The following is a 24,732-nucleotide window of genomic DNA, read 5'->3' as shown; positions in this document are numbered from 1 at the left end:
AGGAAAATATGGCGCTGTCCGCGTATTTGTGAAAACACCATGAAGAAAACTTGAATTACGTGTTTCCCGGGACAGATCAGGGTTTATTTGACACATTTATATTTCACAACGCTATGTTGGAGTTACCGTTTCGCTCCCTGTGACGTCCGGAAACGGTGACATTAGCCGTGGGGTGTTCTCTTCATTAGCTTCCCCGGCTTGCTAACAAAACCTGCTAACGTTGGTACACAAGCTTCTCATCTGTCAAGTCCAAACAATAAACAGTGGGTAAGAAGGGTCCGGCTAATTACCACGCAGTGTTCGTTAGTTTGGCTCTCTAGCATTGTATTGTTTAGGTCGTGGCTAGCATCAACACATGTATATTATCAAATTTACATACCAGTTGCATGTCTTAATATTTCTGCGTGACTGTGTAGTAGCTAATGTTCTAATATGGGATGTTAGGAAGTCACCAGATTGGTAGCAAACTAAATGAAATGGGATCTTGTTCATCATAGTGTCATGATATTCGTCAGAAAGGGTCTGTGAAGGCCTGTTATTTACCTGACCGTCATATATTACGCTAATAACACCGTTGGTCTCATATCACCCATCACAAGTCATAATTAAAAAAAACAAAACATTATTATCCTTGACTGCTGACTAAAAATGTTTTGAAGTAATATTTTGTCACTTTTGTGCTTCGCATGAAGTCATTTTAGAACTTTACACAAATAATTACATCAATTCACAACAATAAGAAATTATTTTAGTCAGTGATTATCTTTCTAAAATAACGGATTCATAATTTTGTCTAAAAAAGTCTGAAAATTTACAGTCATATAAGTCAAACAAAACTAGTAAATGTTTGCAGCTTTTGTTGTTCAGACAATTGTTTGATTGTCAAAACAATTATTGATTAATCTGATCCACCAGCTCTGCTTCAGTGTAAAGACATAAGCAGATATGTACAAGTATCAGCAAAAGCTCGTCTGTCCTTTCTTCTTCAGGCATCAATAACAGGGGTACATTATCACAGAAGAGAATTCCTTAAAATATGAAACTACTCACCCACCCAAACTGAGAGCTAATATCTGTTATTTATTAAAACCTTTCACATTTTCCAGCCCACAACATGCCTGCCTTCCGGCAAGTGGGAGAGAAGCAACTTCCTAATCCTGTACTGTGTATGGCATGGTCTCCTAAACGGGATCTGATTGCTCTGGCAAACACAACTGGAGAGGTAAAAAAAAAAAAGGTTTTATATCCTAAAATATGTCATGTTGTCTTTCATGGTTTTGTGATTTCATGGTTCCCATTTGTCCATAGTTGCTACTACATCGCTTGGCTAGTTTCCAGCGTGTTTGGAGTTTACCACCCAGTGAGTACACTGGGAAGGAGATCACTGCACTCGCCTGGAGACCTGATGGCAAAAGTAAGGAATGCCTCCACACATCTTTCCCACCACGATTGCTTACTGCTGGGATCATGAGGTTATAACACCGTTATCTCCTCTTCGATCCCCAGTATTGGCCTTCAGCCTTGGAGACACCAAGCAGGTGGTGCTGTGTGGTGTTGAGAAAGCAGAGATCCTCCACGTGTTTCCAGTGCAGAACCCTGTGACCTGCATGCACTGGATGGAGGTGATGGAGGAGAGCAGGTATGCGTGAGGCTCAGAGATCAAACCATGGGCACAAAGGATGTTGTAAGAATGACATTTCAAGAATAATAGGAATAATTGTTCTTTTTGATGTGCTTCAGTGCCCTCAGCGCCTTTTACAACTCAGAAGATGAATCTAAACTTTTTCTTCCCAAATTACCAACACTCCCCAAGAGGTAACAGTAGCATTAACTATATATCAGAGAATACGAAGGCAACTCCTGGCTTGACTGAATAACATTTTTCAAACTCTTGTTTTTCCCAGCTATAGCACAACGTCAAAGATCTTCAGGTGGGACAGTGTTTTAATAAATGACTCATCAGTCATGTATTAGTTATGTAATGTATGTTTTGATTGTTTTTGATAAAAGCCCAAAGCATTCATTTGTCTTTGTTACAGCGAGGAAAAGTCTGATGAGATAATGAATCTCCTGGGAGAAGTCAGGTAAATTAACATTTAATCCGCACATGAAAAAGCAGTGTCAGAGTCCTTTTTAATGTTTCACGATGGAGTGGAAATGATTTCATCACTCCATTTTATTTCTGTGCAGACTGAATATACTTGTTCTTGGGGGAGACCATGGCTTTGTGGAGCTTTATGCCTACGGGATGTACAAGATAGCTACTTTAACCGGAGTAAGGTTCTTTCATTCATTCATAAGACTTGTCCTTTACATCTTCTGAAAGACTTTGATAAATCAAGTGTAGACTGATAAATTATTTATAGCCAGCAGCCATTTTTCTGTAGTGCAGCAGTAGGTCGTGTGTTTCACCAAAAGACAAAACTAAACTGAATTGGATCACAAAAACATCTTGGGAAAAAAATGAGATTCTCTCCAACTTCACAACAAATTTTGGCTTTGAATATTATTGTAAAGTAGAATCAATACGTCTCTGACACAATCTGGAATTAAATAAAAATGAATTGTTTTTAAACTTTTGTTCCCTTTAATTTAACTTTTCTTTGTAGGTATCAGGAAGGTGTCGCAGCCTGAGTCTGTCCAGTGATCTGAAGTCTCTCTCTGTCATCACAGAGGTCAGGTCTGCCGACAACAACCCGGAGATCTGCTACGTTCAGGTGAGATGCATGATTTGTCTTCATTTTCCATTTCCTGTAAACTTTTTTTTTTTTCTTCTTCACGTCCCCATCTAGGCTCGAACCTGCATTTTTAATTTGACTTTAACTTCTGTCCTTGTCTTCCAGCTGGACACGGGGTTGTTGTCCGACTGTCTGCCTGAAGTCACCAGGATGGCGCGCAAGTTCACCCACATCTCCACCCTGCTGCAGTACCTGCATCTGTCACTTACGTGTATGTGTGAGGCCTGGGAGGACATCCTCATGCAGATGGATCTTCGACTCACTAAGTTTGTTCAGGTGAGTAGTCGTAGGCTTCTGTCCAAATAGGCTAATATGACAGAGTGCCAACACTTGTCTTATTTTCCATTTATTTTTTAAGGAAAAGAACACAACCACTCAGGTTCAAGATGAGTTCCTGGAGCTTTTGCTGTGGGGACAATCAAGGTGAGAAAAGAGCCACTTTTACTGTGTCATGATGCTTGGAGTATCCTGTAGATGGTGGCAACATATCTTGGTCTAGTTAAACAGCTTTTAAGAAATAATGTCCGTTTGTAAAGTGCTGGAGTTTGAAGTCATGCAACATTTGTAATTTTCTTACCATTTGCTTTCTGCTTTCAGCCCAGAACTACAAGCTCTTCTCATGAACCAGCTGACTGTCAAGGTGAGAGTAAGACCTGGTGTAAAGGCTTCAGATATCATTTCTTTTCTCTCTGATGTTGACTTACAGATAGGTTTGTTGGTATAGTTGTAAATCGCATCTCATTTGTTGTGTGTATTTCATTTCTGTCATAGGGCCTGAAGAAGCTCGGCCACTCCATTGAGTCCTCTTACTCCAGCATCCAGAAGCTGGTGATCAGCCACCTGCAGAGGTATTTTCAGCCTTTCATCTCTCCTCAGCGCTGCCTGCGGCATAAGTGTTCCTCATGCAGACTCTCTTTCTCTCCTGTCTGCTCCCTGCAGTGGCTCTGAGGCTCTGTTGTATCACCTCAGTGAGGTGAAAGGCATGTCCCTGTGGAAGCAGAAGTTCGAGCCCCTCGGTCTGGATTCAGTAGCTTTAGAAGGTACCACTTCACTAACCTGCATGGTTAGTAGAACTTCCGCCTCTCATCATCAAAAATCTCATGTGTGCTCTGTGTTTTCAGGCGCTATCACAGCGGTGGGTTCCTTTTCTCTGAAAGCCAACGAACTTCTGCAGTGAGTTAAAAGATTCCCGAGTCCATTTACATCCTGTTGTGTTGGAAATGTTCGTGTTATTTCACTGCTTTCTGTTTAACCGCTGCTTTGATTTTTGTGTCATTCAGGGTGATTGACAAGAGCATGAAAAACTTCAAAGCCTTTTTTCGGTGGCTGTATGTAGGTAAGGATCAAAGTTAGTCTGTCGAATTACAGTGAAAGCTCAGGAGTTTCACTTGTTGATATGATACAGAGACATTTATCATTGTGTTTGACGTGCACTAGTTTGTAAGAGCACAAGTATTACGTTTTAATTATTGTTTTTAATGCTGAAACTGTTTTGTTTTATTTCTCCACAGCTATGTTAAGAATGTGCGAGGAGCATGTACCACCAGAACTCAACAAGGTGAGTCATCAAACATCTTGTCATTTTGAAAATGTTCCTGTATTTGTTTTAACATTCTTCTTATTATTTGCATTTCTAACATGTGGATTTATCCCTTAGATGACTCAGAAGGACATTGCCTTTGTTGCTGACTTCCTGTCTGAGCATTTCAGTGAGGTGAGATTGGCTTTATTGCACTGTAATGACAATTTGTGCAATATATTTCTAGCTTTTCACAAACTGAGTTTAATTGCTCTCTGGTTTAACAGAATGAAGAACTCTTCGATCGCAAAGGAAAGTATTTCAATGTGGAGCGAGTTGGTCAGGTGAGTGTTTTTGTGTTTCGAGTGTTTCTGAATCTTTCGTGTTGCGATTATTATTGCGATTGTGATTTCAGTTGGAATGATCATTTTTACATTTTAACTGAAAAAAAATATCAAAATGTGACTGATGATTTGACTTTTGTCGGGTTTGTACCAAACAAACATGTTTTCCTTTACGTCTGGATGAATATGATTTGACGTCTCTGTAGCTCCACAACGCTTATGGTGCTGCACAATAATGTTGTGACACATTTTACATTTATCAATGAAATTGCAGCTCCTGTGATTTGGTTATTGCACTTGCCCATATAGCGATTATATTTTGATTAATTGTGCAGCCCTATTCTAAAAGGAGCCGCTGTCTTTCATTTATTTCATTCACTCACTCTTTCACATGCACATCTGCAGTACCTGAAGGACGAGGATGAGGACCTCGTGTCTCCACCTAACACCAAAGGAAACCAGTGGCTGAATTTTTTGCAGGAGAGTACATACCTGAAGGGTGAGCTGTGACCTTTACTGAACATATGCAGAAAAATAGTGATTGCACAACTTCTAATTTTGTAACTACCCACTGGAATAAGGTTAAAGGATGTTATTTGGTTCATAACCAACAGATAACATGTTTGCCTGGTTTGTCTAGAGAGCCCTTTGCTGTTTCCTTCATATCCACAAAAGTCTTTGCACTTTGTCAAGAGGATGATGGAAAATGTGATTGAGCATTGTCTACAGAAACCTGCGGTGAGTTTTCAGTGATTCACATCTTGCTCTTTCTCACCTGTGCACATCTTTCTTTCTAGCCGTCAGAACTAAGCACGTAGTCACAAATGTCCCAGGCCCTGACAGTTAAAGCCTGGTCGTCTCTCTTTTTTTTATTCTACTAGATGTAGGAGCAGTTAGGAGACTCCTGTCTGCTGATCGGCTTTGCTTGAGATCAGGGGGAATTAAACAAATGTAGCTTCAAGATAGGCTTCGAGAACAGGAGCAGTATTGTCTGTTCTGTGTGGATATGAAAAGCCTTCCTGAACTTTCTAACTTTCTTAAAGATTTAGATTTAGAACTTTAGAGGCGCTTAATGAAAAATTATAATTATTCCTCCATGTTACATGTTGCTAATTCATCGTTTTGTTTATTTGCATGCAGGAAGTAATTGGGAAGTCTGTTAAACAGGCCGTCTTTTTGCCCCTGTACACTGTGCCAGAGAGGTATGATCTGATGTCTGCTTTCCAAACTTAAAATAAGACTAAATTAATGGTATTCAAGTTGTATTTATTTGTTATTGTCTGTTTTCTTTCCAGCTCTGAAAACACTCCACGACTTTTTGAACTTCCATCTTTGTACGTAAAACACACACGTCCCGGAGTTTCGCAGTAATCTGTGATAGCAAAATAGCTGTTTGTATTAATGATAATGTTTTTTGTCGTCATACAGGTGGAATGACAAGAAGGCCAAAATGCATTATGTTGTGTTCTGCATGCCAGAGATTTCACCCTGCAAGCTCTACCTATTACGGAAAGGAACAGACCCAAACAGGTGCCTGCCTGTCTATGTGCACACGTGTGAGGTTTTCTTTTCTGTATTTTAACCCGTTTTCAACAAAAAACATTTTTTTTGCAGACATATTCCCAACAGTGTCGTGTCAGTTGACCTCAGCCACCATCTTGACAATGCAGATGATAATGCTGCAGCCCAGTGAGTGTCTCTCATGTCATTCCTACCATTTCATTTGCTAAACAGACATAAATGTAAACTCATCGCTTGACTTGGTGAAGATGTTCCTACCAGGACGTACTGTGATTTTATTTTTTAGGTCTCATTATGTTTACAGCTGCCTGGATGCTCGTTTCTATGACGATGAGATGCTAACCGTGGTCTTGCAAGGAGCAGAAGAAGACAACAGGCGTGTCCTGGCTCAGCTTCCTCTTTCTTCCACCCTGAGCTGTGAGACTGAATTCACCTGGGAGCCCAACCTGAGGTGTGTGTGTGTATTATTACTAATATTTCTCTTTCAAAGTAATAATTCTTCTTCTTCTCAATTTAACATTAAACTGATAAATACACAGTCAACCTCAGACTCAGAGTTATCAATACGCACAAATAAATTGTCACCTATACTCCCTTTGCTAAATGCATTATCTGAGAAACATTTTCTTGGTGCTGCACCAGAAGTTGTTTAGGCTGCGCTCTAAAAACATCAAAGACGAGGTCTAACTTTGACATACGCCATATGTCACCTGTGTTGTCAGGTTGGACCAGCAGACCAGCGCCATCCCATGCCAGGGCCTGGTGTTGGGGAATCAGTGGCGGGAACTGGAGAGCATGAAGGCTCAGTTTGTAGCAGTGAATGGAATCCGAAAAGTGGCCTGTGTGGTAAGTCAGATTTATATCTTGTACTTTCCAATATATTTTTAGCGCATGGGGAATTTAGTGTGGGACATCATGCACGAATTAACTTTACTGCAATGTTCCTATATTTGTTCCAGTGATCAGTAAGGTCAGATGATTCATTTCTCAGTGTTTTCACACTCCTCTGCCAGCGGACTCATACCAATGAATGAATGAATGAATGAATGTTGAGGACTGTCCAAACATTTACTTTTTCTTTCCTGGCAGCTAAGTGCCAATCTGAGGCACATACGTGTTTTTGAGATGGATGTGGAGGATGAGGACGAGGAGGGAGCTGACTCACAGAACAACAGCGCTGACCAGGAGGGGCTGGACACTACCATGACCAGCCAGGGGCAGGGAGAGGAGAGTGTGGAGGCAGAAGGTGAAGCTGGAGAGCAAAGGGGAGATGGGTTTCAAAAAACTGAGGAGCATTTGGAGTCAGAAGAAGCGCTGGAACTATCTTAGACTGACACACAGAAAGAAGATTCAAAAACAAAGGACATGGTCCATCTTTTGTTGTTCTAAAGATTTTTTTTTTTTTTTTTTTTTTTTTACAACATTCTGAAAAATACGTTTTTACATGAAAATAAACATGTTTGTGTTAATATTTGTTTGCCTCGTTTCTTTTTTTTTTTTCTTTCTATTTTCAATGCACTACATTCTGACTAATAGATCTATTTTGGTCACGCAGCAAACGTCTCATCTCACTGCGCTGCAGAACAGAGAGGTTCAAGAGATCCTTTGTCCCCACTGCCATCAGGCTGTACAACAAGTCAGCCAAAGGGAGTGGACTAATTTAATTATTGTTTATTTATTATTAACTATTATTATTAATATTAGTATCAACAATGAGCTAATACATACATTTCCCCTGGATAGATATATACTGTATCTACCTATAGATAGAAAGATAGATACTTTATTTATCTGTTTATCTACTTTGTCATCCTGCCATTGATCAGCACTGTATTGTTAATTCATAAATTGATAAATAGTTATAATCGAGTAATAAATAGATAAATAGTCAGGTAAATTAACAAATATTTAAATAAATATATTGGTTTTCTAAGTTTCTGTAGCTTAAATTAAAAGAATTAAAATAAACGCGTTTGAGTGGATATCTGTGCGCGCGCAAATAGGTGTTGGTTACGTGCTCGCTCCCGATACCCGAACGCGGTGACGTGTGTTATCCGCCGCCTGTTGGTCTTTCACAGTTGGTGACGAGTATTATGAAAATGGCCTCGACCCTGCCCGTGAGCTCGAATAACCGGAGAAGATGACGGTGTTGAGCTTCGTAAGTCAGCGGAACACCGAAGTGTCTTCTTCTTTTAACGAAGAGGTGAAACTGAAGTGAGGAAGAAACAAAGAGAAAAAACGGCGAAAGAAACGGGCTGAAAACACCAAACACCACTGCATATTTTTCGCTGGGGCTGAGGAGCCACCATGGAGGATATCAACTCAAATATCAACGCGGACTTGGAGGTGCGGAAGCTCCAGGACTTGGTGAAGAAGCTCGAACAGCAAAACGAGCAGCTCCGGAGCCGGTCCACGATGTTGTCCTCGTCCGGAGCGATGTCAGCGAACCACAGACCCCTCAGCGCCGGATACGACTCGTCGTCCCTGTCAGCGGGGATGGCAGCCGGGCTGGCCGGCTTCCCTGGGGTGGGGTTCGTCGGAACGGGAGGCTACGGTGGGCTCCTGGAGAACAACCGCTGCCTGAGCCCCAGACTGTCCTACGACGGCATCAGCTTCAGGAGGGCGTATGAATGCGAGGGGGCATCGGCTGCCACCTCCGTGTCGAGCATGAACTCACTTTACTCAGACACCGCCGGGAGCTACGCGGACGAAGGGGAAACATCGATCCTGGACGAAGTGGAAATCTTAGACCTGGAAGACATGGATTGTTTAAACGAGGAGGAGGACAGCTGGTGAGTGACTTGACAGGCTTGTCTTTGGGAGGTGTGTTGTGTCTCTCTCTCTCTCTCTGTCTTCGGTGCGGGTTGACAGCTTTAATTGCCCGGGCACAGCTGCTCTTGCACATTAGCTTCCATGACAAACGCCTGGCATAAACAGTCCTTCCTAGTAGAGCTTGAGATGTGAAGTCATCTGCACTGAAGGAGCCTCATTGTGGATCGCTGACTTGTCAATGATGTCGTGTGGGCGATGCCATGCCCTTCTGTGACTGTACGACCATTGTAGACATGCTTTTGTTTCAGCCTGTCAGAGCACAAACCCCCTTCCACCTCACAGATAGTGCGTTTGTTTGTGGGACTGATCAGCAAGGCCTCCGAGGGGGCTCAGGCTCTCAGCTGTCAGGTCCCTCTCGATCATCTGTTGAACCGTTTTTGGGGGGTTGTGATGTGGCAGATTGCTTGGCTTGTCATTGGCTTGTTGTGGCAGGAGATCGGTGTGGTTGCAGCAGAGAAATGAAAGTTGTTTTTTCCTGCCCAGCAGCCATGTGGGAGAGGTAGCCATGGTTATACTCCTCCTCTGAATACCCCCCCCCCCCCTTTAGCACACCAGTTGGCACACAAGCTACAAGTTGCTCTGCAGCACAAAGTGAGAAAAAGGCAAGAGATGAGAAACAGGACGGTTCAGCTCATCACGCAGGAATAAAAGCTGTGTCAGTGTCATGAAGCTTATCACTGTGTTTGCAGGGATTATAAACAACAATGGCTGTTAATAACAGAAAATGGTCATGTGGACGAGGGCGATCATACAGGCCTGCTGGTGATCACAGTTATCCTGATAGTGCACATGTCCGTCCGTACTCCTCTTGTGATCTTCCTTCCACTACATTGTGTTGGTATTACTTCCTCCTAGTTCTGAGCATGTGTGGTTCTTAAAGTCGCATAAACACACTTATGAAGTGTAGTCTTTGGATTTGTCTAAATCTCTTCCTCTCGTTCCCAAATTCAAGGAAATCCTGGAGAGGCAGACACACTAAGATTAGTCTTCCCAACGCAGCCGATGTCAGTCATGGAGACTTGGTAGATGGGTTTACAGAAGGGCTGTTAGGATGGAAATGTAGTGATACGCCTTCCTGAGTGGATGGTGCTTGTTATCTTGCCTTGTCAGGAAGAGTTTATTTGATTGGCATCTCCTATGATAATGACACTGTAATAAGCAACGTGAGGGCACAGCTCCTTATGCAACACAATGGCTAAAGCTACTACAGATCATATTTGGTTGAATGCCAGCACACAGGCTTTGACAACAGTAAAGGATATCTAGCAGTCAGCGTTTAGTGACAGATCATCTGTGTCCAAGCTGTAGGTGTGTGTTGGATAACAAGTTAGACGGTCTCTAAATACAATGAGTATGTACGGAAAGCTTAAAGCTGAAACTAGCTCACAGGAAAGAGAAAGAGGGTTGTCTTTGCTGCTGCGAATCAGTATGTATTTTATAAATCCTTTCTCATGAAGTGTTTGTTATTTGATCTAGCCATTGTTCCAAGTCTTTCCTCCGTTGCCTGCAGCAGTGCGCCTCTGCCAGCTACTCAGCCTTTGACATCAGACTACTTTCAGACATTGCTCACTCATGCCCAACAGAGCCAGTCTCATTATGCCCTGGCTGTTTGTCAGCCCTCTGGATCAGATTGATATCTGGGATTACTCTGTAGTGCCCTGCTCTCGCCAGCTCCTGTCATAGACTCCTGTAATCCCTGAATTAGCCTCAGACTGGATTTAAAATGCTGCCCGCTGCTGCAGCGCTCCGGCCTATCAATAGATGCTTGTCGCACTCTTGCTACCGCATGTGGACTTGACACATATCATTGTTTCAGAGTCGTCAGAGGAGTGTCACGTCTGTAGATAAATGAAGCACATTTCACAAACAAACATAAACTACAGTTGAAGAAAGTGCTGTACCATCAAAATAGCAAAAAAAAACATAAAACAACAAAACAGACACAAACACAAAAAGACAGTGACATAATAAAAACAATAAGTTGTTTTAAGACAGGCAGTGTAGAGGCCAGCCTAACAGGAAGAGACAACTCATCCCAGAGTTTGGGGGCTTTAACTGTGAAGGACAACCAGATGCAACTGTTCAGCGTTCCTGAGTGATCCTTAGGGGATGCGTTGTTTTAAAAGGTCAGAGAGAGAGAGGCTGTTTCTAACAATAAAATCTTAATACAAACCTTAAAACATACCGGGAGCCAGTGAAAAGAAGAACAGGGGAAATAAATGTGCTCTCACTTGTGTGTTCCTGTTTAAATCTAAGCTGCAGCATTCTGCAAGAGTGAGAGGGAGGCCTCGCTAACAGCAACATAAAGGGTCAGCAGTCAAGTCAGGACGAGATAAAAGCATGTTCAACCCCTTCAAAATCATTAAATGATAAAAAAGGATTTAGCTTTACATTTATTCATTTGGCAGACGCTTTTATCTAAAGCCACTTACAATTCAGGGACAACACTAAAGCTTCAGTGCAGTAGGAAACCTTGGTGTAAGTATTAAGTACTACGAAGGACTAAGTAGTACTACAAAATAAGAGCCTCAGCTGGAAAAAAAAGCTAGATTTTAATCACTGAATTTATGTGAATTTTAAAATCACTGCCCATCATCACAGCCAGATTCTTTACAGTGGGGTGTACATGTGGTTTCAGGGAACACAGGTTTATATGGCGTAGCAGTGGAATGAGATGCCATATTTAGTAAGATTGGACCCTGAAGGGAGCATGTATTGGGAAAATAGGATTGGCCCTAGAATAGAACCCTGAGGGACTCCACAAGAGAGAGGCGCTGAGGAGAGTACAGAGTCACCAAGGCTGACAGGAAAACGTCTGTCAGACAAGTAAGACCTGAACCACTCCAGAGCAGTGTCCTCAATGCCAACACAATGCTCCAGGCGACACGAGTAGACTATAGTCTACTATGTGAGATCTAAAAGCCCGGCTGATTCAGTGCTATGAAGTTAACCATGCAATGTGTGTCTGAAAAGATTTCGAGCAATTTCGAAGCATTTAGAACAACTTTCTCCGAATTGTTTGAAAAAACAAGAGTATGGAGATTGGATCGGAGTTTTCCAGATTGGATATTGTTGATCGGTGGTTGCGTGATTAAAATTATCTGGCACAGCAGCTGAAGTGAGACTGCTGTCCGTAATTATTTGAGTGTTTGCTACAGTAGTCTCAAAGATCTGTACTATGTGCTGAAGTAACATGTGAATGACGGTCACTGTGTTGGTAAACAATGAAAGTGTGCAGCCGGAGGTTTCAGGCCTGTGTTACTGCGCTTGCCTTTTTGCCGTAATGTTGCTGCTTTCATCATGAAAGACTTCCTCTATGGCTGCAACAGAGCTGACAGCTGCTGACTCAGATTCCTCTTCTGAGTGGAAACTCTTCTCTTCTATGGTCTTCTCTTCTTCTCTTCTGAAAAGGTTAAAGAATAAACACACATTTGTATTACTTGTTGAACTGACAAACAGCGAGAAGTGGACCATTCAGTTGCTGCGTGTCTTTATTTTATACTTTTATGTTTTCCCGTCAATATTAAGAGCGTTAGACCCCCCCAGAGATACAGAACACTGGATTCTGCACAAATCAACACATAAGAGTCAGGATTATATTGATAAGTTTGAAGAACTGTTCCTGGTACTGGTAGTATTTGTAGCAGAATCTTAAATAATTAATAAGCCCCAAGATTTCAAACACTTAAGCATGAAATAGATCTGGATTAAAAAGAGAGTCACAGCCACGTAAATGCCTCTCTACTGCAGTGGCAATGACACTGCAGCAGTCTGTGATAAAACCCCATCCAAACACTTGTTGTCCCCCTCATCTCATTTCCTCTTCGCCCTATCAGGTCACATCACATATGAGGTGTGATAGGTGTAACGGTCGGCCATTACCAGACGAGGAAGATGTTGTGTGTTGATTGCTGGTATTGCTTTTATGTACTTGCAATATACTGAGTCAAATTTGTCCACTGTTGTTTTGTTATGTTTTTTTCCCCCAAGGCTCTACGAGACGAAACTGAACAGTCCCCTGCAAAAAGCCTTGAGTCCTATTGTGTGGTGCCGCCAAGCTCTTGACAACCCCAGTCCTGAGATGGAATCAGCCAAGCGCTCCCTCATTCACAGACTGGACCTCACCATGTCAGGTAAACATGAAAACAAAATGAATCCATCTTTTGCGATGTTAAAGGTCAAGCTGCAAACCGCTGGAGTTAGGACGGATTCACTGTCTCGCTGCTGACACGTAACCAAGAAATCTTTCTGGAGACTTTTATTCTGGTTGTTTTGTTTAAAGTCTTCTACAGTTTCCTGCTGTTAGCCTGCTGTTGTCTACTCATTTTTCTAATTGCATAACATCAGTCATTAGTGCTCCTCATCTGTATCGATAAAGTAATTTACTTGCTGATAACAATGACAATAAACCAATGAAGTTCCTTTTTCCTGACACACATGTGGAGGCACAGACATATAGTGAAGAGGCAGCGATTTTCTACAGGCTGTTTGTTAGTCAGGTGGTGACATTATGCACAGGTCAGCTGTTGTATAAAGCAAAAGTGTAATTATTGATCCACCAAAGTAGAGCTCATTCATAATAGCTCTTCTTGCTGAACAGATAAGAGGAGGGAGGTTGTTCTTATATATCGGAGTGAGCTTCTATAATAATCATACAATGTCCTTTAACTGACTGTTGAAGCACAAGAAAATGTTTTTATAAAAAAACATATAAAGAATAGATTTATTTAAATGCAATTTCAAACAAAGCACAGACGGTTACTGCCTCATCGTACTTGTTCTCTTGTGTAGTTCAGCTTCCCTTATTATTCTAACGGGAAGCTGACCTCCACACATGTACCTGTGGTCTGTAGTCTAGCTGGCAGACAGATAAGAGATGAGGTGACTTCACCTGAGAAACAAATCAATGATGCAATGACCTGCAGTCACAGGTCAGTGAAGGCACCACGGTTTGTGAGAATTCGCGTGTGTACTTCAGGGAGTCTTGTTGTGATATCATGTGATATTACAGATTAATATGTGAGAGGGACCCAGTTGTTCTCTTTTGTTGCAGCAATGTGTGTGAAAGGAAATGCATAATTTATACTTCACCATGGGATATGCAAAATATTTATCATTTTTGTGCCATAGGATTACACCTCGGTGCTGAGACGCACACGTGCAGTATTAACTTATTCATGTTTACATCTGTGGTAAGTTTTCCTTCTTTCTGACGCGGCACATTCTCAGCCTCAGCGTGCAGTTGGATTTTGTCTGGTTGGGAATGACAGACCGACTGAGGAGAGGAGCTGCGTAGTTCTGGTCTTCCACTAATTATAGGTGGTCCGTCAGTGAGGAGGACGGGCCTCGAAGCCTTGCGGCTAAACTGAGAGGGGTCATTCCTGTTTTGACCATGGTATGCCCATGTGACAGTTAGATCATGTTGGGCAATTAGCTGCTGAAGGTTGCAGGGGGGGGGGGGATCCTGCTCTGTTGTGCAAGAACAAACACACATCTCCTCATTCAAAGATACTGAGATCTTTTCAGATCGACTGCTTTAATTATCTTGAGTATCACACCTTTTTTTTTTCCCCTCACATGTTTTTCACAGATCAAATTTTCATTATGAACATCTGCTACGTTCAGAGACGCTTTGAAGCTTTAGATGGTAGATCACATTGAAATCACAAATATGTAATATAGAAAAAGTTTTTGACTCTGTCCCCCTGTAATGGGCTGGACTTTATGACAACTGGTGAACAAAGCGCTGTCACCTGAAGTGACCCTCTGTAGACGACACACCCCGATCTGTGTAGCAGCTGACTAATACTACAAATAACTTGCCACTGGAGCGGCGTTTATGGAGGCATGATCATAAGTGGTGATATCATCGCTGTAGGTGTGGAAGGAGGATAACGTCACCCTCCATGGGCCTGATACCACCCCACCCCCCCACCCCCCTACTCCCCACTCCTCTCACTCCTCTCCTCAGTTGGCACTGATGGTGTCATCACTTGCAAGAAGACAGAACAACTAGAATCCTTTTATAAAGTCTTATGATCCACTGGCCGTGTGCTTGTAACATTTAAAGTGAATACATTAAGCATCAAAGTTAAAGCTCTGGTAAAGATTTCTGTAAAAAAGAAAAGAAGAAAGCCTTTGGCAAATCCTCAGCTCTAAATTCTGAGAGTATTCATGACTGAGTGAACGACAGACTCATCGCTGACACACCCTCATGGCCCCCGGCTCCTCTCCTTCGCACCCGGTCTCTAACAGCAGCGTGGAAACCCTGTTGCCATGGCGTTTTTTTTTTTTTTTTTTTTAAGTTTGTGTCAAAGAAATTTCAAAGAGGGGGAAAAAAGACAAAGTGAAGAATCCCTCATGTTCTAAGTTGTGACATGTATGACGTGTTGCGTGTCTAAACATTTACGGCCCTGTCGCTCTGAGCGCACGCTCATACAGGACGAGCACATACTTTAAACATGGCCGTGAGTTTTAGTGTCGACAGAGAGCGAGCCTTTTGTCTCCACACACACACGCTGTTAAAATCATATCCCCAGATGACGTGTCTCTGTTATGTAACTAATAGCAGGGAGGAGACGGCTGTGAGATAGTCGCCTGAGTCGACTGCACTACTTGATTCATTTCAGTCCTGATAAACAGTCAAAACATGTGTTGCCAGGCTCGAACAATTAAACTGTGTGTTTTGCATAGTGCTGCTTAGAGACAGCTGTCGATCCACCGCACACACAAGACTCCAGAGTTTCCCACTGTCACACAGCTGACCTGCCCCACTTCTTCCTCACCCTCACACTGTACAGTCGGTTACTTCACCTCCTCCTTGCCTGTCTCTTCCAGCTCTATCCCTTTTTCTCCTTTCGTGGTGTTGATCTCTCTCACTTATAAAAGCTTCTCTATTTGCTCCTCTCTTGTGATATGCTTGAAGCATTCTGCAGCTGTTTGAGACACTTATTTTTCTTTGTTGTATTTTGTTTTGTTTTTTTATATCGAAATAAGACCTCAATGTGAAGCTTTGCCTTCAGTTTCTTCCTCAACATTTAAGCCCTACAGGCGTTCATTTTCTCTCAGGATGTTGTGTGCTGGCTCATTTAGTTTTTGTTTTTCTGTCTTGGCGTTCGAGCCTGTGGAAACTGGCCTCAAGTTTCCACAGGCTCGAACGCCAAGACAGAAAATCTTCTTAATACAGTTTCATATCACATTGAATAGAAATGACATCAATCACATTGGATAGGACGAGCAGTTCCTTTCTCGTCTTTTGACTTCTCTCTTTGTTTGAGGACATGAGGATTTGAGGACACTCTATTTCGGTTGGTCCCTGAGCTGCAGATCCCAACAGACCGGGCCTGTGTCTCTTTCTAGTGACAGTGTGTGTTCGTGACGTGATTCCTCTGCTTCATCGTACAGAGACGGACACACAGATGACCGCTCTGCTCTTTCAGTGTAATCTCGACTGTGTGTAATATTCCAGGTTAGTTTCAGCAGGTGAACCGTGTCAGTGCGTTCGCCTGCCTGTGCTTCGGTGGAAAACTAAGTGCTCGGTGTTACCGAGCTACATGTTGCAGGGTTGTTGACATTCCTCAGTAGCTGATCCGTGCGGACGGCACCGGGGTGGACGTGGTGGAGTTTCCTTAATAATGCAGGAGGACAGAGTGCAGAGCAGCAGGGAGAGGGAGAGGGTGGAAGGGAGCGATGTGGAAAGAGGAGGTAGTTGATCTTAAAAGGCTCCTTCCCCGTCACCACCACCCAGCTGTGTAAACACATCCAGCCAGAGAGAGGAGAAGAGGAACAGAGGGATGGGTAAATGAGTGCACTCGGATACGCTAACCATCCCAACCACCAGACCGCCCCAGTGACCGGGTCTGATCTCATGATCGAGACCGAGGACTCTGTAGACCGGAGCCTCTGGCTGCTGCTTCCCTGGGCCGCACAGAGAACAGCATTGTGCGCTCATTGACTGCACGTATGGATTTGAATGGCGTGTATTGTTAAGTTTTTTTTCCCAGCTAATGATGCAGGAACTCTCTGTTAGGCCCGCAATCAGCATACGGTGAAAGAAACCCAGAGCAGACCGGCAGCACACTGCAGAGCTTTCATAAAGCTGCTGGCTCTCAGGAAACTCTGCTGCGGGGACGGCCGGCGGCTTCGTCAGGGTTTTCATGAGCTCCAGGGTAAAGATGCAGTATGTCAACTGTTGTGTTGACTAATGACTAGTCAACACAAAGCAAATAAGGACAGGCTGTAATATCAAATCCATTAGTGTAAGAACAGTAATACTGGAGAAATGATCCGACTGATTTTTCAATAACTAATCCATTAGTCAAAGATTCACATTTCAGAAGAAACTCTGCTGAAAGCTTCAACTCTGCTCATCAGAACAATGTGACACTGATCTGTTAGAAAGCAGGTCAGGAAAATATCAAATTATATATATGTGATGACTCAATTATCTATCTATCTATCTATCTATCTATCTATCTATCTATCTATCTATCTATCATGAATGTTAGTGCTGCCATATATAAATCAAGATGTAAAATGAGCTGCACATTGACCTTAATCAGCTTCTAACTCTTTGTACAAAACTGAAATGATGTTGTTTTGTTTGTGACTCTGCAGCCAACAAGCGCAGGAGCCTGTATGGAAGCCCCTACAACCAGCAGGGTTACGGAAGCCCGTACAGCACAAACGCAGCCAACAGCCCTTACAGCAGTGGCTTCAACTCCCCCTCCTCCACCCCCAGCAGAGTGCCCATCGTCAGACAGCAGCTAATGCCTGGGAACGCAGGTATGGGACTCTCGGCGGTTCAGTAACCATCACTGAAAATCTGTTGTTGTTGTTGTTGTTGTTGAATATGTGTCGTGAATGATTTCCTCGGCAGTACACCAGCGAAACGCAGCGGCAGAGAGGAATCCTCCGGCGGTGAGTCCACAGTCGTCGGTGGACAGTGAGCTGAGCACCTCAGAAATGGACGAGGACTCGGTGGGCTCCTCCACGACCTACAAACTCAACGACGTCACTGACGTTCAGATACTGGCGCGGATGCAGGAGGAGAGTAAGTACCCGTCCCACCGCTCCTCTGCTGGCGCGTCGTCCATGTTTCTGTCAGAGCGTTTTCATTCATGAACTGTTTGTGGTCAGGTTTGAGACAGGACTACGCTGCGACAGCATCCAGACGGAGCTCCGGTTCTTCCTGCCACTCGTTGCGGCGCAGCACCTTCAGCGACCAGGAGTTAGATGCGCACAGTCTGGAGGACGAGGAGGAAGCGGTGCACCCGGCCTTCCACCTGCCCTCCAGCCGCTTCAGCCCTTCCCCTCGACACTCTCCCCGCGCCTCCCCCAGGAACTCGCCCCGCTCTCGCTCCCCTGCTCGTTCCATCGACTACAGCCACAGCCGCGGCTCGCCTCAGCCCATCATCAGCCGCCTGCAGCAGCCTCGCCACTCGCTGCAGGGCCACGGGCACGACCTGCAGACCAATGTGGTGAAGAATGAAGGTAAACAGAGCTCAGAGGTTCGGTGGCTCGCTGTGCGACTCTGGACGCTGTCAACTTTGAGCTAAATCTCTCCTTTGCTGCTCTTGTAGAAAAGCTACGTCGTAGTCTTCCCAACCTCACGCGCTCCTCGGCGGCGGCGGCCCAGGCCCCAGAGCCCGTAAAGAACAGCCGCAGCTGTGAGTCCAACCTGCAAGTGCCAAACGGAGGCTCTCCTCGACACCAGAACCAGTCAGCCAGTGAGTATAAAACAACATGTGTCGGTTCGATTCCATTTAACTGCTAAACACAATAACTTTCAAATGTAGTGAACAAATCTTTGGCTTCAGTAAGTCGCAGACTAATGTCAGATTCATTAATGATATCACTGTCTGATGACATTATATTAACATTTGTTTTTGCTCTCAGTCTACTGAACATTCAGCAACATGACAGGCTGTGTAATCTGTTGTTGGTGGTTGTTGCTCGTGGACACTCTGTAAATCCCTCCGGCTACACCTGCAGTATGAGGCTGTGTTGCTTTGTTAGTGCCATGGCTTTGGTGTTCGGGGATCCTCTCTCTTCGTCTCTTTGATCATTTTCAGTTGTAATATCTTTTATTGACACGCATCCTTGCTCTCGTCATCCTGGTACAACTCTTCACTTCAAAAGAGACACTCTCATCCTGCAGAGTTAGTGCATGGCGCCAGCGACACCGAGAACCCACATCGACTCCTCGTCTCAGTGACGCCGACGCTGTTTCACATTCTGTCCAAAGGTTTTATGGGTTTTTAGGAGTTTAGGATCCCCCCCCCCGATCCATCTGATTTAATCCTGTAATGGGAGATAAAGGTAATGGTGTTGTCCTTAATTTAGGAACAGTAATCCCTCTCTGTTACTACAGACAGACACGGCCGGGGTCAAAGGGCAGGGTTTCAGCTGGTTAAACATGTAGTGACTGCCTTTATCCTGTCTCAGCCAGCGCTCTCAGGGACACGGTGCTCATGTATCCTTTGAACCTCTCACACGTTACAGCAGATATTCTCAGTCTTTATACATTTTTTTTTTTATATTTATACTTGAGCTTAAAAAGGTTTAATTCTGCAGTTTGCAATTGTATGAATTCTTCCTATCTGAGCTTTGGCTGCACTCGGCATGTGAGCACTGACTTCTCTTCATTGTAAAACGCATGTGACACACAAACCAGCCTCCTCTCCTCTGACTGTGCTGAGGCTGCTAAACCTGACAGTGGCACCGCTGCTCCTCCGCCCTGAATAAAGCTGCCTGTGGCTGTAGCGCCCTCTAGTGGCCGCAAACTGCACCTCTGGCTTGTATGGCTTCCGGGCGCCTCGACAGCGTCTTTTCGCTCCAGTGATGCTGTGAATCTCAGGCAGAATCAAGTCTTGACTCCCGTGTTGAAATGTCCCTGTTTTCCAGCAGCAGCTCAACTCCCGAGATACTCCACCCCCTCTCGCTCCTCCCCGAAACCCAAACAGCACCTCCAAAGCCCAACTGCCCTGCGAGGTAACAGCCTGCTCCTGAACCAGCTGGAGGCTGTGAGATCGATCTCACACACAGACACATGCACAATCTATGATGTACTGTATCTACAGTCAGCTACCTGTGTACTGGAAGTATAGACAGCTGATGCAGGGGAGACGTGAACGGTGACGTAGCTTCAGTGTGTGGAGCTGAAACGGATCTGAGGAAGGTGCATTAATGCACTCGGGGGAACTCTGAGTTCAGCTTCAGCTTCAGTTTTGTCGCTTTCTTTTGTAAGAAAAAAAAAGAAAACATGGCGGCAGAGCAGGGAGGGTCAGACAGATGTTGACAGGTGTGTCCCCACACTTACAGGCTTTAAGATTCACAGTGTAAACAGCTGATTCACCAGAGGACCGCGTCGAGCCGTTGCTATAAAAGTATAAAATCAGTCTTATGGCCTCAGTAATGTGGAAACAGCGATTCTTTGCTGTTGCTGCTCCAAAGTCCACGAGTGTCACTCAGATCCATCTGCTTATACAACAACACACGTGTCGTTCCTCTGTCCTTCCTTACAGCCGCCTGAACCTGGACTGGAAGTCTCAGCCTGACGGGCTCCTGCGACTTTGTGCGTTTATGTCGTTTGCTCATATTTTAAAATGCATTAAACAGGAAGCCGAGAATCATCATCGAGTTTTAAAAACAATTAGCGTTTAGTTGACATTTCTCACCAGAGTAAACTTCAGCCTCCTCGTTACTCAGCTGGTCATGTGATGCGTTTATCTCCCTGTTAGTCACCTGACAGAGAAACAAGTCGGTGGTCTTCATTTTCACAACATCTTAGTTGAGGTTAATTAACTGGGTTAGTGTGGTTTAAGTTAGCTGTCGAATGAATTAACTCACTGCTCTTCATTGTAAAAACTCACAACAGTCATTTCTGTCTTGTATTAATATTTTGCTGCATCCCATTTTTATATTTTAATAATATAAAATGTTTATATTCTGTACACCAAGTGGCCACTTTATTAGGTACACCTGTACAAAGTTCAGCTTTTTGTGACATTATTGGAAATATATAAAGATCATGAATAAGCCACATTAATCCGTTAATATTATGTTATTTTATTGTTAGAAACACTCAATATAATGCAGTTTATAACATATTGTAGACATAAATCGGTCGTACTGTAGAGGTGTACCTCATAAAGTTTGTTTACCTACAACCTGATGAATTCCAGCACAGAATCCTTTGCAGAAGTATTGTGTTCACAATACCTCTACTATCACCAATCCAGGTGTTACAGATGTAACAGCAGCGTGTGTCTAACATGCTATTAACCCCCCCCCTCACTGTCCCATCACTGTCCATGACCTTAAGAGGTCACTCGCCACGTGGCAGGAGTCGGTGCTCACACTGGTCAAGAGTCATGTGACGTGACAGTTTGTGAAATAACAAACAGGCGGTAAGAGGCGCCACATGAACGCCCTTCCTCCGCACCTTCCTCCCAGCTCTTCTGATTTAAGGCCTGTCTCTGTTGTCTTCGTCTTTGTCTAGTCCCACTCTCCTGTTGCTTTGGAGAAGAAGGTGATTTCAGTGAGTATTCACTGAGGGTTTCCACCTTTTTGTTTTTGTTTAAATATTGTGATTGTGGTTCCACGCCGTGGTTGTATTGATGTTGTGCTGCCGGTTTTCACTAGTATATGCTGTGTGTGTATCACCTCATTCTGTCCACACATCCAGAATCACAGCAGCTCTGATAGTTGACCTTATTCATTCATTTATTAAGTTTTTAGTAAATTTATCAGTTTCTAAACTTTCATTGTAACAGGTTTGACTTCATTTGTAAATTTGTGATGAATATCTTTAATCAAGACCGACATGTTTTCATTTGTTCAATAGATTTTTGTGTATAAGCTTCATATTTACACTCAGTTGGCAGTTTATTAGGTACATCCAGCTACAGTTTTATAGACCAGCTCTGCAGTAAATCCTCCTCCATGAAGGTTTCAATGAAATCATTTTATGTTCACAAACTTTCTAATGTCGTGGAGGAGGATTTATTCCAGGCCCGTTGGATTAGACTGCATTAGTTTTAGCCAGGTGTACGTGATGTAACCTGCCACCTGAGTGTATAACTACCTCATACCATTGTGCTCTTGATCATTACTTCACTGATAGACTGAAACCTATAGACGTGCATTAAGATGAACACAATCCGCTTGTACCCGGCTGTAATGCTGCTCTACCTGTCTCCAGTCCCCTCTCCCAGTAAACTGCGAACTCCCGCCACCCCGTCCCCGCTCGCCTTGAGGCAGCCGGTAAAGGCCACACCCAACCCTGGTTCTGCCACCTCCACCCCCTCCCGCTCCCTGGCTCCTCCGCGCAGTGGCCTCCCCCGTCCCAGTGTTTCAGGGGGAGGGGGCATCCCTCTGCCTCGCAGCAAGCTGGCACAGCCTGTGCGCAGGTATGTATATATCATATATTAATTCATTTTATATATTATATTTATATATTATTATATTATGTGTATTTCACCACAAACATGCTGTACTTCTGTAAGTGTTGGATATTCGTGCAGACAGAATGTAACAGGCATCAAACCTGGAATCTTCTCAGGTCTCTTCCTGCTCCTCGGACCTACGGCGGCGCCGGTGACAACTGGAGAGAAGGCTGTTACTGAGGGCGGCCAGCAGGGGGCTCTCCAGTCAGACTATCAACACAAGGAGGCAGACATCACAACATGGCACTTTATCTAGCTAGACAACTTTTACAGCGAAGAGAGATACGGAGAGACTGTCCCGAAACTATATACAAATCAGAATTTAAAAAAAAAAAAAGAAAAAGGAAAGGGGAGGACAGTGTCCACATGGTGTCCCATCATCCTTCTCTGTGGGGACTGGCACTGGAGCGGTCAGGCATGTCGTGCAAACAGCCCATAAAATGCCAAAGAAACCAGCCGGACTCCAGCTCCGCCAGCAGAGGACACGTCACCTGCCTTGGTTTGACTGCAGTCATGTGTCAGACGGTCATATCACTACATCGCCCAGCTTTCCCTCCCACTCCTCTGCCACCGCTCTTCTCTCACCTCCCTCAGGTTGAAATGTTTCCATGCATTTCTCTCTTTATGCTTCTGTGTTCAACAGATGTCGGTGAGCGATCTCTATGATGATGCTGTGCAGGTGACCTGTCCCCGTAAACGTTAGAGAATTATTGATGTCTTGCAACAGTTGAAAGCACCTCAGTGTGGGTATGACATTTAAGAATCTTTCCTCTTGTAAAATCAGCCAGAATGTATGCACAAGTTTGTTTTGGAAATTATTTATTCAAATTATTTAAAGAAGTGTATGTCCAAACATCCATATCAGTATTTTGTTTTAAGAATTCAGTTGTTTAAAATGAACTTTTTGAACCTCAATTTCAAGCTAAATCTCCAAAGCCTTCTTTTTTTCTTTTTGGTGTTGTTGTGAAGTCGGGACCGGGTGATCGATGACACCTCGGCCACAGCCTCGGTCCTGACTTGTACCACACTTTGCCAAGATTTTACTTTTCCATCGAAGTGCTTAGATCGATCAAGTTTCAGTTCAGGTGCGAGTTATATCTGACGCCTCAAACAAACTCTCATCTGTGGAGAAAGAAACCTGAGCTCAAACACATATTTTTATCCCCGTTCACCCATTCAGCCAATGTAACCGAGAAATCTTTGATGTTGTTCATTAAATTCCCACCGCAGATTTGTCCGTGTATATCATTCATACCGTGAAAATAAATGGAAAAATATATCTGGAGTAAGACGACAGGTTGAATAAACTTGGGCCGGCTTTTACCTCTTGTGCTATGACAATAAATCAAAAGGTGTGCCAGTGTTAGGGAAGCTGTTCTGGTAATTGGTGTGCTGGGTGTTCTTAAAACTAGTGCCTATAATTTAAAGTTTCACTTGAGTTTGAACATCTTGTTTTGTATGTTTATCATTTTGTGCCAATTTCTTTGCGATTTTGCATTTCTGCTTGACTGATTTGCTCACGTTTGTTTTTTTTGTAATTGAATCAAAACATTTATAATTGCTTTAAAAAAAAAAAAAGAAAGAAAAAAAAGTTTAATATGCGCCTTCATATTTATAACTAATTGCTCATTCTGTAAATGAAACTATTTATTAAAGAGAGAGGTGCCTCTGTCAAAGCTCAGATTCAGTGGGAAGCTAGAACGAATGTTGCAAAAAGACATACCACACCTTTTGTGTGAAAGTTTTTGTTATTGAGCTTTTTTTTATATCCACAAACATGACATTCAGTTTCCCTGTGTAAAGTCACATTTCAAATAAAAGCTGAAAACTTCTTCTCTTCTCTCACTTTTCTTTTTAACTTCATGCAGATTTAAAAAATAATATAAGCACTGGATTAGTTTGAGACAGCAAAAGACAAACAGCATTCATTCATTCATTCATTCATTCATTCATCATCCTGCAGGTCACATCTTAAACTAAGATCAACTTTTAAACTTTTTCCCGGCTTCTAACCACTTCAAACATGAAATGATGCACTGATGTTAAATTATGACAGTGACGGGATGGGTAACCTGTGAGGTCAGAGGAGAGAGTGAACATAACTGAGGAGCAGGACGCCCGGCCGCTTACACAAACCCTGAGACACTTTCAGTGCAGTCCTCTGTCCTCTCAGTGTACATGTCCGTCCCTCTCAGGTCTTCACTGCAGGATTTCCAGCTGCTATAAACTCTCTGTGCTCAGACTGACACGTAAATCACACTCAGTGAAAAGGTTGGATTCACCCGTTGGTTAATTTGTGTGTGTGTGTGTGTGTGTGTGTGTGTGTGTGT

General features: G+C 43.5%; 2 protein-coding genes across 8 annotated transcripts; both read left to right on the top strand.

Annotated features, from left to right (window-relative positions):
* On the top strand, positions 1-7,593 carry anapc4 (anaphase promoting complex subunit 4). 3 transcript variants are annotated; one of them, XM_023413262.2, is made up of 28 exons: positions 1-263; positions 1,107-1,222; positions 1,309-1,414; positions 1,507-1,639; positions 1,741-1,815; positions 1,905-1,931; positions 2,040-2,084; positions 2,191-2,275; positions 2,610-2,717; positions 2,844-3,014; positions 3,097-3,161; positions 3,336-3,378; positions 3,510-3,586; positions 3,678-3,778; positions 3,860-3,911; positions 4,019-4,074; positions 4,250-4,296; positions 4,396-4,452; positions 4,545-4,601; positions 5,007-5,100; positions 5,242-5,339; positions 5,742-5,803; positions 5,897-5,935; positions 6,030-6,131; positions 6,216-6,290; positions 6,409-6,573; positions 6,845-6,968; positions 7,212-7,593. In XM_023413262.2, exons 2-28 carry the CDS (start codon positions 1,115-1,117, stop codon positions 7,449-7,451), a joined length of 2,412 nt encoding a protein of 803 aa, XP_023269030.1. In that variant the 5' UTR covers positions 1-263; positions 1,107-1,114; the 3' UTR covers positions 7,452-7,593. The 3 variants fall into 3 exon arrangements, with proteins under 3 accessions (XP_023269030.1, XP_023269031.1, XP_023269029.1); XM_023413263.2 differs by having other exon boundaries at positions 1-267; positions 6,427-6,573; XM_023413261.2 differs by having other exon boundaries at positions 1-267.
* A 595-nt stretch (positions 7,594-8,188) lies between these two features.
* slain2 (SLAIN family member 2) lies at positions 8,189-24,234 on the top strand. Of its 5 annotated transcripts, none has more exons than XM_023413292.2 (10): positions 8,189-8,914; positions 12,945-13,087; positions 17,571-17,738; positions 17,833-18,006; positions 18,093-18,446; positions 18,536-18,682; positions 19,863-19,946; positions 21,457-21,495; positions 22,159-22,366; positions 22,519-24,234. In XM_023413292.2, exons 1-10 carry the CDS (start codon positions 8,430-8,432, stop codon positions 22,580-22,582), a joined length of 1,866 nt encoding a protein of 621 aa, XP_023269060.1. In that variant the 5' UTR covers positions 8,189-8,429; the 3' UTR covers positions 22,583-24,234. The 5 variants fall into 5 exon arrangements, with proteins under 5 accessions (XP_023269060.1, XP_023269059.1, XP_023269062.1 ...); XM_023413291.2 differs by having other exon boundaries at positions 19,860-19,946; XM_023413294.2 differs by lacking the exon at positions 19,863-19,946.
* Positions 24,235-24,732: the final 498 nt, after the last annotated feature.

The sequence above is a fragment of the Seriola lalandi genome, unplaced genomic scaffold, assembly GCF_002814215.2.
Source record: "Seriola lalandi dorsalis isolate HSWRI2012SDOR001 ecotype SW California unplaced genomic scaffold, Sedor1 jcf7180002054511, whole genome shotgun sequence".
Lineage (NCBI taxonomy): Eukaryota > Metazoa > Chordata > Actinopteri > Carangiformes > Carangidae > Seriola > Seriola lalandi.
This window is presented reverse-complemented; position numbering and strand designations above follow the sequence as displayed.